The 14,444-nt window shown below is 40.4% G+C and overlaps 1 protein-coding gene across 4 annotated transcripts in view; it reads right to left on the bottom strand.

Moving 5' to 3' along the window:
• The window catches only part of PARP4 (poly(ADP-ribose) polymerase family member 4), a 57,507-nt gene that overhangs the window by 31,746 nt on the left and 11,317 nt on the right, over positions 1-14,444 (bottom strand). For all 4 annotated transcript variants that reach the window (XM_032219829.1, XM_032219830.1, XM_032219827.1 and 1 more), the window contains exons 9-16: positions 13,315-13,488; positions 10,957-11,114; positions 8,142-8,279; positions 5,677-5,772; positions 3,726-3,897; positions 2,858-3,014; positions 1,001-1,125; positions 456-587 (exon numbers count right to left, since the gene is read on the bottom strand). In XM_032219829.1, the coding sequence (XP_032075720.1) occupies positions 456-587; positions 1,001-1,125; positions 2,858-3,014; positions 3,726-3,897; positions 5,677-5,772; positions 8,142-8,279; positions 10,957-11,114; positions 13,315-13,488 (1,152 nt within the window). The remainder of the gene's footprint in view (positions 1-455; positions 588-1,000; positions 1,126-2,857; positions 3,015-3,725; positions 3,898-5,676; positions 5,773-8,141; positions 8,280-10,956; positions 11,115-13,314; positions 13,489-14,444) is intronic.

Genomic DNA, 14,444 nt, shown 5'->3' with positions numbered 1-14,444 from the left:
CTTAAAATCCTGGACTGCTCTTTGCAGGATGCAGTTCAAGCTAGCAAAATTAATACATCCAAAGAGATTTTTTTTTTTTCATTGCTCTTTCAAGCAATATCAGGGCCTGGTAGAGTTGGGCCATTACCTGGACCACTAGGATGGTTAAAGAATCCCCCAAGCCAATACTCTGTATGGCGATTTTTCCACCATCTCCGTAGCAACGGGAGGACTAATACAGGATAGTATGTATTAAAAACTGCTAAAGAAAATCAAGCATCAACCAAAGCAGTTAATTGTGCGTTTTCATTGTCAAAACAATAGATTGCTGGCTTGGAGGATGTTAACACAGTTGTCATGACAGCCTAGAATAGTCTTCCTCAACAGGCTAGGAGCAAAGGATGGTTGTCCCCAAGAAATTCCAAGTTGGGAAATGTTGATATAAAGTCATCTGCCTTTCTGCGACATCAGCTTACCTCCCCTATAATATGCTTTCCTTTAATGAATGCTTCAAATCCACATACAGCAGTTGTATCATCCAAGGGGAAGACATATTTTGCTTCAATGGGACTTTCTGTTTCATTTTCATAGGTCTGAAACACCACAACCTGAAATACAATGCAATCTATTTTTTGAATTAGTTCGGACAACATGGAAGTTTCCAATAAAAAGATTCTCACGGATGTAGCTTCCATACTAGGATTAACACTTTCAGCATAACTAAACACAGCCCAAAGAAAGGGAATACAGAAAAACAATAAATCAGCCAGTTGTGGCAGAAAAGTATACTTCAGTTGGATATTATATGAAGGCTGATTCCTTGATATCCTCCCCCCCCCACTCCCCATTCCTGCTCTAGGGTCAAAATTTTTGATTTCTGTTCTCATTTTTGGATTTTACACTGAATTAAAAATGTGGTAGTAAAAGAGTTTTGAAGAATTAAAATTACAATTTTTGAAGAATTAAGAATACAATTTTGAACAATTTTGAGGCACTTCTAGGAAAAACCAAAAGCATTTACCTCTGCTACGAAGTCTATTATTCTTCCTTTGATTTGAATATCTTTAAGAGGAATTGGATTCCCAGCTCTGTCTAGTAGGCCAGCAGAAATATCATTCAATAGATCATGGCTCGGTACTGTATAATCTAAATGAGACAAGTTAAAAATACACACATATTGTAATCAGAATCTCAAGCTAGTGGTCTCTTTAGACAACATTCTCCCTGCTTTTCCTGGGCATTTAATTTTATTTTCCCTGAAAAGTTGCCTCCTTCAACTGTCCTTTCTTCTCCCCTAATTCATCACCTCCCAATTCCCCTTGTCTTCCTTTCTCCCAAGGACCTTGTCATTTAAGTGTGTGTGTGTGTGTGTGTGTGTGTGTGTGATGAAATGTGGGTGTCTTCTGGATTGTGAGTCCTAAACCTGTTCTCAGTAGCTCAGCTTTGAAAGCATTATTCAAAGTGGTTCTCAGCATTACATTTATATAAAGACAACCCTCAAATCTTTGGACCTTAACTTTTAACCTTAAAAAGAAAGAAAAACATCCATCAATATCACAAGCAGCATGAAGAGTGTTTATAAAAATATGTATAAGAACAATAAACTAACTAGTTCTCCCAAAGAATTTGTTCAGGGGCAATAGACAGTTAAAAATCACTATACTATAAATCCTGGGAACTATGAAACAGATGAAAAATTAGTGAAAAATGCCCTGACCCCCTAATGGGGGGGGGGAATTAATCCTCTTGGTATAGGACGAAGCACCCTTCTTGTAGTTAAAATCTCTTTTTTATTTTTCTCTACTTTTTATTGTTCAAGGGGCTGAAAGGTCACAGGCTGGAAAGGAACTTCGTTACGACCAGTACGCCCTGGTATGGTACCATTCCGGTACGGTGCTCCGGAGGACCCACCTGCTCGCTCTCCTTACCGGTATTTGAGCTCTTCAGGGCTTCCGCGCACAGAGCGTATGGTGCCTGCGTGATGCTCCGCCAAGCAGCTAGAGCATCACAGGTAGTAAGTACGCATGCACGCGCTGCACGCATTCATGTGTGAATGCCGGAACCCACCACTGGTTCAGAGGAATTAAAAATAGATATACAAAGACTTACAGTAACACCTATACTTTTAAGATTGAGATTGCAGAAAACAAAAACAAGTTCAAAAATCAGGATTGGTCACCTGAAGTAAAACTTCAGTATGAATCCTGGTATTCTGTGAAGGTAGCAACATAGATATAGGAAGCCACAAATAGCCTACAGACATTTAATTGCTGTTCTGGTGAAAAAAACTCTTTGTGTAGGGAAAAAAGTCATATTCAGAGAAAAGCAGCTTAGAGAATACATACGTACCATTTAGTTCCCCATAACTACTCTCTCTATTTTAAAAATTTAGAGGAAAAGAACAGGTTTTAGACATGGGCTTAGAGCAGGGATGTCAAACTCAAGGCCCATGGGCCGGATTCAGCCGTGGGATGTTTAAATCTGACCTGTGGGGCCAGCCTAGAAATAGCAAAGGGCCAGTCTGTCGGGCCTCTGGCAGCCAAAATAAGGTGCAGGGGCCCCACACACCTCGTTTTGGCTGGCAGGGTGTTGCAGGAGGAGTCTGTCCCATCTCCCCACAATCCCACTAGCCCTCTAAGAAATCCATTTTCACACTCCTGGCTTAGAGAATATACTTTATCTGTGAAGGGGACAAGAATTAAAAATTGATAGTTATCGTTCACATTGTCATATTGTTATATTCTGCATATTTGTGATACGTTAGTGCAGATGTATTTTTACCAAAAGACTAAAAAATAAAAATAAAAACCAATTTCAGAAAATACCAAGAAAACAGACTTGACTGCTATTGTGGGTAATTTAAAAAATGACTTCTCACCCTTAGGCTGGTCATAATCCTCAAAAGAAAGCCTCTGGTCTTCTAATTCAGTCTGAATTATTGGCTGGAATTCTTTAACTTTGTCATTATCACATGTACATTGAACCACATATTTGATCTGGACCTGACTGGTTCTGTACACTACAAATTCATCGTCCTTATTGGAAGAAAACAAAATAAAACATATATTTTAGGAACCTTACCAGAGCACAAATATAGATAGATAAGCTGATCCTGAAGTCCTACTCACAGTTGCCAAAAGCCAAGTTAGGCAGAGAAAAGTTCAGAAAGCTGAAGTATTATATCAATTTAGCAAACTATTGCTTCCCTTATGAACTTTGGTGAACTGCTTCTATACAAGAACTCACTTGAGGACTTTTGATGAGAATTCAGGGCAAAGTTGATGGCTCAAGAGACTACCTTCCCTGCAGGGGTGCGAGTCTACCGGTTCAAAGCGGTTTGGGCAATCCGGTAGTTCTAATATCAGCGGCTTTCAGCTAGGCTTGCCCGCCCCTGCGCTATGCTCACCTATATTCCCTTTTCTGAAGCCCAGCTGATAGGCAGGGCAGAGTGGATTGCCACACCTTAGCTGTTTTCCTCCCCAGCAGTAATGCGGAAGATGATTTCTCTGTAAACTGTGCATATGCGCACTGCGTATTAGGGACGTCCGCTCAGCGAACTGGTTGTTTAATGGCAGGATCCCACCCTTGCTTCCCTGGAAGCCTATCAGATTTTAAAATTAATAATGGTTAAACTAAGGTAACAACTTTTACTTTTAGCTCTATACTCATTTTTAACATTTTTACTATTAGCTATTTGCCTTTTCCCTTCGTATTCTAGATTATTCACAACTAGCTGGATCAAATACCTCAAAAATAGATTCTTTCTTTTCTGTTCTACGGACTCCATGTACACTATCATAACCTATGAAAATGTAGCAGCTTTCCTCAGTCTTCCAACATTTTCCAAGTGCTACGTCACAAATGAGCAACAGTCGAGTTCCATCTGTTTCACATGGCTGGGAATACTTAATGCTTGTTCTATTAAAAAGAGAAAAATGTCTGCTTATTCCAAATGCTTTTTTTTCATAGCCATCATTTAAATTAACTATTTTAGTTAAAGCAAAAGGCCAATTAGCTTGCCAATTGGCCTTGCTGTCTTAACCACATTAGTCTGAGCCTTATTGGTTCTGTTTGGACTGTCATGTCTTACCCAACAGTTTCTAAAGCAGGGAAAGGCAATTTTTTAATGACCAATCCCAAGTAGTTTGAGGAATGTGTTGGGGCTGGTAGAAAGAGAAAAGATCATCAGATTAACATTTATTAGGTGCATCACACCATTGTCTCTCAAACACATCTTAGATAATCTTTAAAATTAATTATTCTCTCCAATAAACAATGGACCTCCAATAGACCTACTCCCCATTGGTCTTAAGACAAATGTGAAGCTGATGTAAAGTCAGGGTGATTCCAGCAGGAGGAAATGGGCTTATACTAAGAATCATGCTTGCTTTGAAAACAGACAATTGTTCATTAAAATTTATCTGAATTAATTTTGTATTTTTAAATGCATTGGGGTTTAGAACTCCAAGAATTTATCTCATTTGGCGCCTTTTTTTGAAATGCAAAGAGCTGTAGTTCCAAGCCACCTTGAAGGCATCAGATTGGGGAAATCTGCTCTAGTGAAGCAGTTGAAGTGATGTGCCAGTACCTGGAGGCTGTCAGGGTCTGGATGGGAGCGAACAAGCTTGCACTCAATCCAGACAAGACTGAGTGGCTATTGATGTTGCCTCCCAAGGATGGTCCTGACATTCCACCCCTTAGCCTTGGGGGTGAAATTATTCACCCCTCAGAGAGGCCCCGCAATCTGGGTGTCCTCCTGGATCCACAGCTGACATTAGAACACCATTTGTTGGCTGTGACCAGGGGGGCCTTTGCCCAGGTTCGCCTGGTGCACCAGTTGCGGCCCTATCTGGACCGGGAGGCACTTCGAATGGTCACCCACGCCCTCGTCACCTCAAGACTGGATTACTGTAATGCCCTCTACATGGGGCTGCCCCTGAAGAGTGTCCGAAGACTACAGCTGGTCCAGAATGCAGCCACGCGAGCAATAATGGGTGTACCTAGATACACCCATGTTACACCTATCCTCCGCGAGCTGCACTGGCTTCCCATTGGTCTCCGGACCCGCTTCAAGGTGCTAGTCATTACTTTTAAAGCCCTACATGGTATTGGACCTGGCTACCTGAGAGACCATCTCCTGCCATTTACCTCCCAACGACCAATAAGATCACACAGGTTGGGCCTCCTCCGGGTGCCGTCGTTCGGTCAATGCCGGCTGGCGGCTCCTCATGTGAGGGCCTTCTCTGTAGCTGCACCGGCCTTGTGGAACAAACTGCCTGCAGAGATCCGGACCCTCACCACTCTCCCGGCCTTCCGTAAAGCAACCAAGACCTGGCTGTTCCGGCAGGCCTGGGGCTGTTCATTAATTTCCAGCCCCACTTGATAGAATGGATGTTGCGTTGATTTTAATTCTGTATTTTTTGTAATATTTTAAATGTTTTTATATTGTTGTAAGCTGCCCAGAGTCCCTAGAGAGTGGGCGGCATACAAATCCTATTAAATTTGATAATTTTAAATTTGAACATTTGAAATTAGTCCAATGCCAATTCTCTGTTCATTACACCACTCTGTTCCCCCTAAATATTTATGCAGGAAAATATACAAATTCATTGTATTTAGTCAACAATATTTTAAAAAGAGACAGATAAACACACAATACTGCTGTTCTGGGGTGGGGGGGAAGACTTCAGATGTTACCTTACAGAGTTGCTGAAATAAATGCCACTACCCAAATACCCAACATCTGTTCTTTTTAAGGCACGCTCTTCATCTATCTTTGGCAAAAGTAGTCCTCTAAAAAGAAAAAGATTAGCATGTAAAACATACTGAGATACAGAAGCAAATATTTCTCTATTAGCAAATTCATTTTGAACAGATGTTCTTTTGGATTTGGGTAACTAAGGAAAAAGGAACTAACAGCACATACATATTCTATTTTCCCCCCCATTCTTGTCCTTCACACTTACCTGCATCATCCATCATTATCATCATCATCTGTGAGATTCAACCCACATGTGCTAAATGCATGAGATACACCTGCCTTTCCATTGTTTTTATTTTAGAGAAAATATTCATTAAAACTAACATTCAGGAGAGATAAAAAAATGCAAAATATCGATTGGACTCAACGGATTGAATCATCATGTTTAAGTAAATTTTATAAAGGACTAGTTGATAACCTGGTGTGGTCCAGGTATTTATTTATAAGGGGGAAATATCTGTACTTTCTAATGTTGGATTTTCCCCCTTACCAGAGGGAGCCCCCTTGTGGAGTACTGTGAAGCCATTACCATGGCAACTCCACTGTGTTGGTAAGATGGAGTCTAAAGCCTCCCCTCCTAGATGTACTCTGAGTCTACACACTCTGATCATTTCTGATCCTTGGGAAAAGTGCTTTGTTATTCTCATGTCACCAATCATCTTCTAGGGCTGTCATGGTGAATCTATGACATGCGTGCCATAGATGGCATGTGGAGCATATCTGAGGACACGCGAGGTGTTGCTCTATGTCAGTTCCAGCGGGCGCCAACTGATTTTCGGCCTTCAGGCAGGCGTGGATAGGGTGTTTTCGCTCTCCACAGCTCAAAGAAAGCAATGTGCGCGTTGCAGGGGGCAGCGGGTGGTGGTGGTTGTGCACACATGCGCAGGTGGACACAATATAGGGGGGCATTTAATTACAAGTATGGGTACACACGCTTTTGGCACCCAAGGGGAAAAAGGTTGGCCATCACTGTTCTAGGAAGTGCCTCACCTGGCATCAACTCTTCTAATTCTACACATAGGACTCTGCCATCCTGTTACCTTTCTGGCAATTAGGTAAAAGTCAAAACAAAAAATCTATAGCTACCTCTTACTTGTATAGAGTCAAGGTATGGGATTGGAGCTATTGCCTATTCCATCCATGGGAGATAAACCAACCTGGCAACTATAGACTTTTATAGACAGTTAAACTGCATTAACAATGACAATACAATTTTTTTAAAATATATATATTTTATTTTCAAAACAAACATACCAATCCTCCTTCTTTACATACTGTAGAAAGTGTGTCAATTGGTTACAAAAGGCTTTTGTGCATCTCTTCCACCATCATCAAATATAATTCATATTAACTCTAATCTCTTAACTCGGATATTTATTATATTACATCATCATACCTCCACTTTTATTTGACTATGATTATTTAAACGTCCTTCATCATAAAACATACCAAGATTTAATACATAACCACATACTGGCATTTCATTTACTTATTTATAAAATCCTCCATTTTATAAATACAATTTTAAAGCTTCTTCTGACCTTAAATATAGAATTTGATTGTCAATATTAAAAAAATATGTTACAATATATCCTTTGGGGATTGAGAAACTGCAAATAATTGAAACAAGAAAAGAATCCAATAAATTTCCAAATATTCCAACTGTTCCAAATTATTTAACCAAACTGTATAAAGACCACAAAGGGTCTATAATTCCCTGAAGATTCTCAATAAATAAAATGTTTTCTTTAATCATACAGAGAATTTAGAGATAACTGTCACCAAAATAAAAGGAATTTAAATGAGATTTTCAGCTAAAGCATCAGTTCCCATTCCAATAGACACTAGACAACCCTAGAAAGAAATGTTTCCTCTTTTTCAATTGTTATTTAGACATTCCTTTTTTGCCAGGAAATCACAATTCAATTTAGAAGCTGTTTGGTGAAGTTCTTCTCATCCTTTCCACCTTAGCCCAAGCTTAGCAGAAAACGTGCACTAGGTACTGTATCTCTGAGCTGGCCTAACATGTAAGACTGAAAAACTGTTTTTCATAACACTGCTATTTTGGCTAGTTAGCAATAGCAATAGCAGTTAGACTTATATACCGCTTCATAGGGCTTTCAGCCCTCTCTAAGCGGTTTACAGAGTCAGCATATTGCCCCCAACAATCCGGGTCCTCATTTTACCCACCTCGGAAGGATGGAAGGCTGAGTCAACCCTGAGCTGGTGAGATTTGAACTGCCGAACTAGCAGTCAGCTGAAGTAGCCTGCAGTACTGCACTCTAACCACTGCGCCACCTCGGCTCTTTAAGTTGCCTTATAGCTTTGTCCCATTTAAAGTAAAACAAAGCAAAGCAAACCTACAAAGTTTCAAGAGGTAGAATATAATTCAAGCTGTTACCTCGAGAGGATTCCCACAAAGTTGCAAACAGACGATCCATGAAATAAAGACTGAACATTGCCCAGTTTTCTCTCAAACACCGTACTTTCAGTTCCTCTGCTGACTTTATATATATTCAAAACCTGTATTAGATTTTCACTGCAAGAAAAAAAAATCAAAAAGAAAATAAATATTCAGTAAATGTTCATATTAAAAACTGTATAGCCAGGCCACAGTAATTCCAATTGCAAAATCCCTAACGCCATTGAGGACCTATCTCTTGTAGAACATAAAGATAAGAGAGATTTCCACAAGTAAATAGCCATGGCAGGGGCATAATCTTTTCAACAGCAAGGGGGTACACATGGCTTTTGAGTGCCTGGTTAATGGCCACATTCAGGGGTGATATTGACTTACTTCCCTACTGGTTCACAAAGGTGAGCGAGTGTGTGCATCTGCGAATGAGCTCAACCTTCCGCGTATGCATTTTGCCTATAAAAGGGGGGCCTAAATGGGATGCCGTAGAGCCAGAGTGGGCGGGCAGGGCCACCTGTGATTTCCGCTACTGGTTTGGGTGAACTGGTCAGAACCAGCAGAATACTACCTCTGGCCACATTCCAAAATACAGTGCTGAGGCCAGAATAAACAGTAAATTTCATTTCATTGGATTGTCATTTTCTTTCTTCTCTCCCAATAACAATTTCTACTTAGTAAAAGCTTTTGGGCATTTTCCAAAACCCAAAAGCTTTAGGCTGCATATAGGTTCATGACACAATTCAGTTTTCGACCCAGGTGGCAGAAAATCTCTTTTCATTCCACCACCTATGCCGCGTGATTATGAGAAGCCCTCAGAGTGCCTTTCTAATCTGAAAACATGTTACTTTAACTACTTTCCCCTTTTCACACTCCAACTATTGCATTTCCCCCGCCCCCCCTAATTTGTATTTATTTATGATTCAAGCTTTGTCATTGTGATTATCATCAAATTCTGGTCTAAGGAAGAACATGTAAATAACTTGTTCTTGTGCAAGATTTAAACATGCTAGAAGCAGGGTCCAAATAAAAGCAACCTGCTTCACGGCTTCTCAGTCATAAAATTTAGTAAGTGCATAAGTGTGTAAGGCAGTGCATTTATCTGGGTCAGAGTTATTAAAAGGAACAGGATGATTAACAAGGGCTGAACAAAGACTAACAGAACATGATAATTCAATATGGGACTTTGCAGAGCAGGAACAATTACCCTCCAACCATGATGACAAACCTATGGCACACGTGCAGGAAGTGGCAAGTAGAGCCATCTCTCCGGGCACACCAGACGTTGCCTGTTGCTCTTCTGAGTTCCAGCATGCACATGCGCGCCGGCCAGCTGGCCTTCGTATGCACGGGAGCACCAGAAACCGGAAGAGCAGCTCCTAGGCGTACCAGCCAGCTGTTCTTCGCGCATGCGGGCATGCCAGAAACCGGAAGAGCAGCTCCCAGGAGTGCCAGCCTTCATGCGTACATAGGTGCCAGAAACCAGAAGACCAGCTGCTCTTCCGGAGAGGCTCTTCCGGTTTCTGGTGCTCCCACACACACACGCCCTCCTGTTTCGGCACTTGATGCCGAAAAGATTCCCCAACACTGCCCAACAATAAGAACTTTCTAGGCAATTGACACATTACTTGCTAAACACAAGGTTGGAGGTTCCACCTTACTTATTTTTTTACTTCACATATTTTCAGATTAGAAAGGCCCTTTCAGGGCTTCTCATAATCACTTGGCCTAACCAACCAAAAGGTTAAAAACGTGGCCTCTGTAGAAAGCAAGATCATCCCGCAGAAAAGAAAGAATCATTGTTGTGAATTAGTGTCATACCTCTATGGCAACTATGTTTTGAGAATACCTGTTATGGCTGAGGAGTCAGTCTGACACTACTCCAATTGAACCTAAGGAATATTAGCATCAGGAGATCCCAAGCCAAAAATCACCTGAGGCTGATTGAACACAGGCCCTATCTGAACAGCTGGAATAGTCAGATGATGAGGTATGACTTTTAAGGCCTTGGACCCGGCACCTGAGACACAGAGCAGAACAACAATGCTCAATAAGGCTTCCTGCCAAACTGAGGGAAAAGTCTTTGTAACGGAAGGCAGCTGGTTGCAGCCTAATTTAAGAGACAGCCCTAATCCATGATTCTTAGTTGGAAACAATTGTCTAATCTCTGGCTCTTACATGATGTTCTTGAGGGATTTGTTCCTGTAATTCTGACCCCTGGCTTTCTGAACTTGGGCTGGATTTTGAACTTGACTCCCACTGAAAGAAAAACCATTCAGGCAAGTTTTCTTCCTCAGATACTTTTGTTGTTGATTTATGATCTTCCTCGTCTGCTGTTTAACTTTGAAATAAACTGCTAATAGCAATAGCACTTAGACTTATATACCACTTTACAGTGCTTTACAGCCCTCTCTAAGCGGTTACAGAATCAGCATATTGTCCCCAACAATCTGGGTCCTCATTTTACCCACCTCAGAAGGATGGAAGGCTGAGTCAACCTTGAGTCTGGTGAGATTTGAACTGCCAAATTGAAGGCAGCCGGCAGGCAGCAGAAGTAGCCTGCAGTACTGCACTTTAACCACTGCGCTGTGGCTCATATCTAATATCTAAAGCAACTGTGTTCAAGTATATAGCTGAAACTTGAACCAAGACAATATCTATTAGGTATTCAGAAGATTTCAAATTTTATCTATATGCTCAAAGATATTTTAGATATTACTTAATAATATTAGATATTATAAAGAAAAAAAATGGAACTTGCACAATACTAATCCTGAAATCTCATACCAGTTTGAAAAGTTACCTGTTGTTTTGTTCCAGTAAGTGTTTGACATTTTTAAACTCTTCACTTGCCACATCTAGACCATCAATCCTGCATCTCAAAGTCCGATACTTAGAAAGGGATGATGTGTTAAGAACTGACATGTTTATTTCACTAATATTCAGCATATCTCTAATTAGCTGTAAAAGCAAGATGGAATCCAAAGTTGTTACATTTCTTTGACAAAGAAAAGCCTACTTATCAATTCATTAAAATATTTGTTCTACTCTTTGCCCTTAGAAAACCAAAAAGTATGAAGTAAGGCAGTGTGGCTTCTTGGAGTCTTCAGAACATTATCAGTAAAAGACCCTTACAATTATGATTTTAGAGCTCTGTGATATAGGCAGAAGTAATGAAATAGATACCTTTTAATAAATCAATGGACCAGAATCTTAAAGAATGCTAAATTAATGGTCCACTTTTTAATGGTATAATTCATCTAAAAACCATTTTTATCTCTACCTGATGTCCCATGGAATGTATAATAAGTGCAGTTTCAACTTGTGTATGTTGGAAGTTAAAATATGGGAATATATGACTTATCGTATTTTTCAGACTTTAAGACGCACCTGAGTATAAGAGGCACCATGATTTTGAAGAGGTAATTTTTTTAAAAAAAGTTTTTGCACTCTGCAGGTCTCCCAAACCCTCTGCACGCCTCATTTTTTGCAAAAAAAAAGAAAGCGCAGGCAGAGCTTTGGAAGGCTTGTAGAGTGCTCTTGGGTGCTGGGCCAAAAATGGCCCATTTTCTGCTCTTTTTTTGCCCTCCCCAGCCCCCAGGAGCCCTTTGCCAGCCTCCCAAACTCTCTGCACGTCCATTTTTGCAAAGGGATGGGGTTTCGGTAGGCCAAAAATGCTGCATTCAGTGTACAAGACACACCCAGATTTTCACCCTTTTTTGAGGGAAAAAAGGTGCGTCATATAGTCTGAAAAATACGGTATGTTTGGGGTACATTCCTGCAATGACATCATTTTAGGTTAATGTGAATAAGACTGCAAAGCACCCAGAATTGTTTAAGAAGGACAGTTCTATCAATCTTTTTTTAAAAGTAAGGTATTGGAAAAATACGGGTTAGCAATGTGACTCTAATATTAAATTACTCCTGCAAAATTTGGAACCAAACAAAATCTAAATATGAACCACCATGGAATAAAAGCTCACCCCTTTTTGAGTGTTAAAGGAATGGGCTTCAATCACAGTGTTGCAAGCCACCATCCTGAGATTTTTTTAATCTCCTAGGACCGTGATAGCAAACCTATGGCACACATGCCTGAAGTGACATGCGGAGCCATGTCACCTGGCATGTGCGTCATCCATTCCTCTTCCGGGTTTCTGGCACACATGCGCATGCGATGATCAGCTGGCCTTCGTGCGTGTGGCAGTGCCGGAAATTGGAAGAGCTGGTCTTCCATATTCTGGTGTGAGCATGCCAGGTGACATGGCTCCGCATGCCACTTCAGGCATGTGTGCCATAGGTTTACCAAGGTGCGCATGCTGCCTGTGGCCCCGACAAGCGTGTATGTGTGCTCCCTTTTCAGCACTCGGTGCCAAAAAGGTTCACCATCACTGTCCTAGGACATCACTGATGTGAAAAGGGAGCACACATACACGCTTTGATTGTCTCATTCCAACTGAAAAAATCCTATGGTACTTGATTGAAAACCCTGAATTGCAGACATGTTTGCATTTGTTACATTTTTTAAAAAAATCTATGTCTTGAAAAATCTGAGTAATATGATTCCATGCAATCAAATTATAACTCATTCTATTGAAGAACGATCTTTTTGTTTGTTTCTTACTCATTTTGGTGTCCTGCTGTCTGCAATTCTTTTATTTTTATATCCCTTTGTTTTGGGTGTTTATTTCTAAACTGTTCGATTACAGATTAAAACCAACTTTATAAAGCGATCAGCAAATGCTGGCACTAGCTGATGTTCAATCAAGTATCCTAACTTGAAAGCCGATACTCACCAGCTGCAATTTCAACAACATAAGGCACAAAGGAATGTCTCCTTAAGAGACAAACTTCTCCAACCTGATATATATTGCAGATAAATATATCTGCAAGCCTTACAGTCCCTAGCCATTGGCCATTCCTCACAGAGGGACCACTATAAAACTCAACCAATAAATATTTTTGAGAGTTGCCATTCAACTCATGATCTCAATATTTCCAGTGATTTATTATTATTTTTTTTTGCCTAAGAGACAGCCATTTTGGAATATCCTTCAAACATAAGATCATATTTGCAATTTAACTGTTGTGGGATCTATTATATTAGTGATTGTTCTCATATATAGGAGGCATTGAAAAGTTGAATGAAGCCTGATACAGTTACCTGACAGAGGTCCCGTTTAGTATATATCAAGTTTTTGCTAACATCATCATCCAAAACATTTTTGTGGGGTATGATTTTATAGAATTCTGTCATGATTGCAGACAGCTTTGTTTGAGATTCTGTTTCTTCATAACACTTCTTTGCCCGAAGAAGAATGCCTTCAGCTCTGCTCACCTTTTAAGGAAATATTGTATTAAAAGGCTTAAAAAAACATTATGACATATAAGAAGAACAAACTGGTGAAATCTCCTGCCATTTTCTGAACTTCCCTTCACAAAGCCTCTCACAGATTTCTGAATTTCTATGCACCTAACCATATGTTGTCAGAGAAAAATAATTTTTATTACTAGTAATGGATAGTCACATCCTAACTTGATCTTTTAGAATACTAAAACACAATTCTACCACAATATAGTTCAGATTGCTGGATATGCTTTTCAAATATATCTGGTGCAATGTTGTAGGTGAACTAAGTCCATGTGGCTATATTAGGTATGTAAGTTGTGGTGCCGCAGAGGTGGGTTCCTACCAGTTCGGTGGCCTGGGTCCCTGGCATCGGCAGTGACCCAAGCCTGTCACATCCCTGAACCGGTTCTCCTAGGGGGGGCACCATCTTGATTTTTGGTTCTGTGCATGCGCAGAACAATTGTAATTGCCCAAATGTAATTTTTTCCCTTTTTTTTACATTTTTGCACATGCACAGACCTATATTTGTGCAAATGTGTATTTTTTGTGTGCAACAAACCGGAAGTAATGCCGGGAGCAACCCACCCCTGTGGTGTGGCACTAGCCAGATCTATGGATTTCAGCCTCTAAAATTCAGTACCAGCACAATCATTGCTTGGGATTCTAAGGGAAAAGCTGACAGAACCCATAATGACCAATCTCTACCAAGAAGAGTAGAGAAGTTACTGGACTGGAAAGACCTGGGTCCAAGTTCCCATTTGACCACAAAACTGACTGGATAGTTTTCAAGCAGTCACTCTCTTTGAACTGTGAGAGTAAAAAAAATGGATAATGAATCCCCAAGTACCATGCCTTGAGTTCCCAAAGAACCGTGGTTGTTAAGTGCCACAAAGTAAAACAAGTCATCACTTGAGGGCAACATCTGCACACATTCAACAGCCACA

The sequence above is a fragment of the Thamnophis elegans genome, chromosome 6, assembly GCF_009769535.1.
Source record: "Thamnophis elegans isolate rThaEle1 chromosome 6, rThaEle1.pri, whole genome shotgun sequence".
Lineage (NCBI taxonomy): Eukaryota > Metazoa > Chordata > Lepidosauria > Squamata > Colubridae > Thamnophis > Thamnophis elegans.
Note: the sequence above shows the minus strand (reverse complement) of the source record. Positions and strands in the feature narration are given on the sequence as shown.